Source organism: Prunus dulcis, chromosome 6, assembly GCF_902201215.1.
Source record: "Prunus dulcis chromosome 6, ALMONDv2, whole genome shotgun sequence".
NCBI lineage: Eukaryota > Viridiplantae > Streptophyta > Magnoliopsida > Rosales > Rosaceae > Prunus > Prunus dulcis.
In genome coordinates this window covers 19,535,025-19,537,912 of record NC_047655.1, presented here as the reverse complement: position 1 = coordinate 19,537,912, position 2,888 = coordinate 19,535,025, and the positions used below count along the sequence as shown (strand labels likewise).

The window sequence follows — 2,888 nt, the reverse complement described above, 5'->3', positions numbered from 1 at the left end:
ATTTTATTAATTTTTTATTAATTAAAATTAAATATTAAAATAATTATTTTTAGTCCGATATAACACCAAACATAGATCTTCACTATTTTTACAATCCAGCTTCTTAGTCCGACCCAACACCAAACGTAGGTCAGTACTTAATTCAGCTTAGGTCAATCCGAGCTAATTCGAGACAGTCTCAGAATTTAGTCCAGTCCATGACAGTCCGCCGTGCCAAACGACCCCTATATATATAAAGTAAAAGGCAGAGAATGGTGAAACATTCAAAAAACCATAAAATGCCCTTGGTTAATCCAAACATTAAGAATTGAAATTATTAATTAAAAGAGGATAATATGGTAAATTCACACTTTTTCAAATTAAAAAAATTAAAATTATAAGAAAAATCATATAATGGATCTTATTTTTATGGAACACAACTACCCATTATCTTTTTTAATTCTAAAATAAATTTTAAATTTTTTTAAAAAACCCTCTCGCAGGCGCGGAAACGCTTTCATAGATGCTAGGGTTCTATAAAAGTAGGACCGATTATATGATTTTATTTTTATTTTTATTTTTTTAACATGAAAAAAATGAATTTACCATATTATCCTCATTTAATTAATAATTTCAATTCTTAATGTTTGAATTAACCAAGGGCATTTTATGGTACTTTGAATGTTACACCATTTTTTGCCTTTTGCTTTATATATATATATATAGATAAATATGATGAAAAACTTACCTACGTCATGGACGTTATTGTTGCGGTATTTCAAATCAATCACGCATGAATTGTAATGTGTTTTAGTATCCTCACATAATAGTGCGTAATTAACTTGAGATACCACAACATTGACATTCCTGTGTTATAGAACTTCTCATGGAAAGCAATTATGATTCTGTATTATTTAATTAGCCAATATGAAAGTACAAAATCTGACCCCAAAGAAAAAAAATCTGAAAATACAAACACAATTAACATAGAAGAAAGTACAAACACGCCGAATATAAAAGAATCCATGGTCTAAATCTTAAAAGCTAATCATCGACATACATCTGCCAATTGTCGAAGTGACAGATGCAAACTCGAATTTTATTAAATGCAAATTAAAACACACACAAAAACATCAACCGCAATTTTATGAACATCAACTTGGGTATTGTTTGATTTTCAAAGGAGCAAATAAGAAGCCAATCTAGATCACTCTTGGGGTCAAAATAAGACGAACAAGTTCCCACCCCCAAACTCATGGGTAAAATCTTCAATCCTAGGACTTGTTTCTGCAAAATATATAAAAAGACAAAAGCAATATTGTAATTAACAAACAACGAGAACAATTTCTTGAACACAACGAGGAAAGTCAATGAAAGGATAAAAGATACTTACGTATATTTCTTACATCTCTCGTCGACGAGTAGCATCCTTGGATGATCCACACCTCCTTCTTTTATGGACTCTCTAAACTTCTCTGAAACATTATCAAATCTGTATCGTTGCAGTTTAGTAAGGTGCTCAATACCCTGTGGCAATGTTTCTAATGTCAAGCAACGGCCAATGCTTAAGAACTCGAGATTTGGCATCGCCCCTTTTTCTATAGTTATCTTAGTTAATAATGCGAGATCAGAAAACCACAAATGCCGAAGCTTCGCAAAGCCTCTGTTGAAACATAACTCTTCCCTAACAGAGGCATTAATAAGGGAAAGATAAAGTAGAGAGGGCAATGCTTCAATATGAGGTAGAATATCTTCTTCAAGTCTGGACCCTTCCAGCCTCATATATGTGAGAGAGTGGAGCGAACAAAACCAATGTGGTACCTTTTCCAGTTTGCCGACCAATCTAAGTCTATCAAGGTAAGGAGGCGGTGAAGACAATGCGTCGACTCGAAGAAATTCCTCTCCATCGGCTACAAATAAAAACAAGCGGGAAAGGACCTTCATATCTTGAATTAAGGCACATAGGTCCTCCTCGTCTCTTTCTTTCACATTTGTAATGCCAAGGGACGTAAGCTGGGTCATACTTCCAATAAGTCTAATAATGTTTCCTTCTGATTTAATATACTCCAAAGATTGCAATTTCTTCATCTTACTAATACTTGATGGTATTCTTACCCCAATTACCTTTTGGAACTTGGAAATGAACCCACCCACAAGTAAATGGCGTAAGTTTAGCAACTTGGAAATCCCTCTTGGAAGTTCCTCTATTTTTGACCCCATGATGTTCAAGGTCTGAAGGTTGCGGAGCTGTCCAATGGATTCTGGAAGCTCCTTAATTAGAGTTTGATTCAAATTTAAATGTTTTAAATTGAATAAGCTCGTTACTCCGTCTGGCAGATTATCTATTGGGATATCCTCCAAATCTAGAACCTTCAACAATTTAAGGTCAAAAGGTAATTTATTTGAGAAAGAGAATGAGGATACGCCAGTGGCAAAGACGAGAAATGAACGGAGCCGTGATATACCTGTGCATGATCCAATTTCTCCATTAGTTGTTTGAATTGACAAACGGAGTGCCCCAGTTTCTTCTACTGTTTCACTCCCATCATGTACAGCGCAAAACTTATCTTTGTTTGCTATAGCCAGAGCAATATCCCGCAAAAGATCATGCATCTTACATGCTGGGTGGGCTATTACAAACCTTTCCTGTAGCATGTTACGAAAAATGAGTTCCATAAGATAGCCCTTTGCAACTTCTTCTGGTGTGACCCCTTTGACATGTTCAACAAATCCTTCATCGATCCACAATCTAATGAGCCTATTATTCCTGATCACATGATCTTCTGGGAAAAGGGAACAATATAGAAAGCATTGCTTCAATCTGTATGGCAAATCATTGAAACTAAGCAACAAGATGCTCTTCATAGGTTCTAACAAAGAATTGTTTGTTAAATGCCAATTTAAGCTGT

The 2,888-nt window shown here is 34.9% G+C and overlaps 1 protein-coding gene across 1 annotated transcript; it reads right to left on the bottom strand.

Moving 5' to 3' along the window:
• Nucleotides 1-906: 906 nt before the first annotated feature.
• LOC117629972 (disease resistance protein RPM1-like) lies at nt 907-2,553 on the bottom strand. Its single transcript, XM_034362660.1, has 3 exons — nt 2,445-2,553; nt 1,373-2,349; nt 907-1,266 (listed from the first exon to the last, which is right to left on the bottom strand). The coding sequence occupies exons 1-3, from the start codon at nt 2,466-2,468 to the stop codon at nt 1,254-1,256; spliced, it is 1,014 nt and encodes a 337-aa protein (XP_034218551.1). The 5' UTR covers nt 2,469-2,553; the 3' UTR covers nt 907-1,253.
• Between the last annotated feature and the right edge of the window lie 335 nt (nt 2,554-2,888).

Coding starts and splice junctions, on each gene's coding strand:
- LOC117629972 (XM_034362660.1), bottom strand. CDS start 2,468: ATGGAGAAATTGGATCATGCACAG. Junction 2,350..2,444: donor AGAAATTGGATCATGCACAG/GTATATCACGGC, acceptor AAATTGTTGAAG/GTTCTAGATTTGGAGGATAT.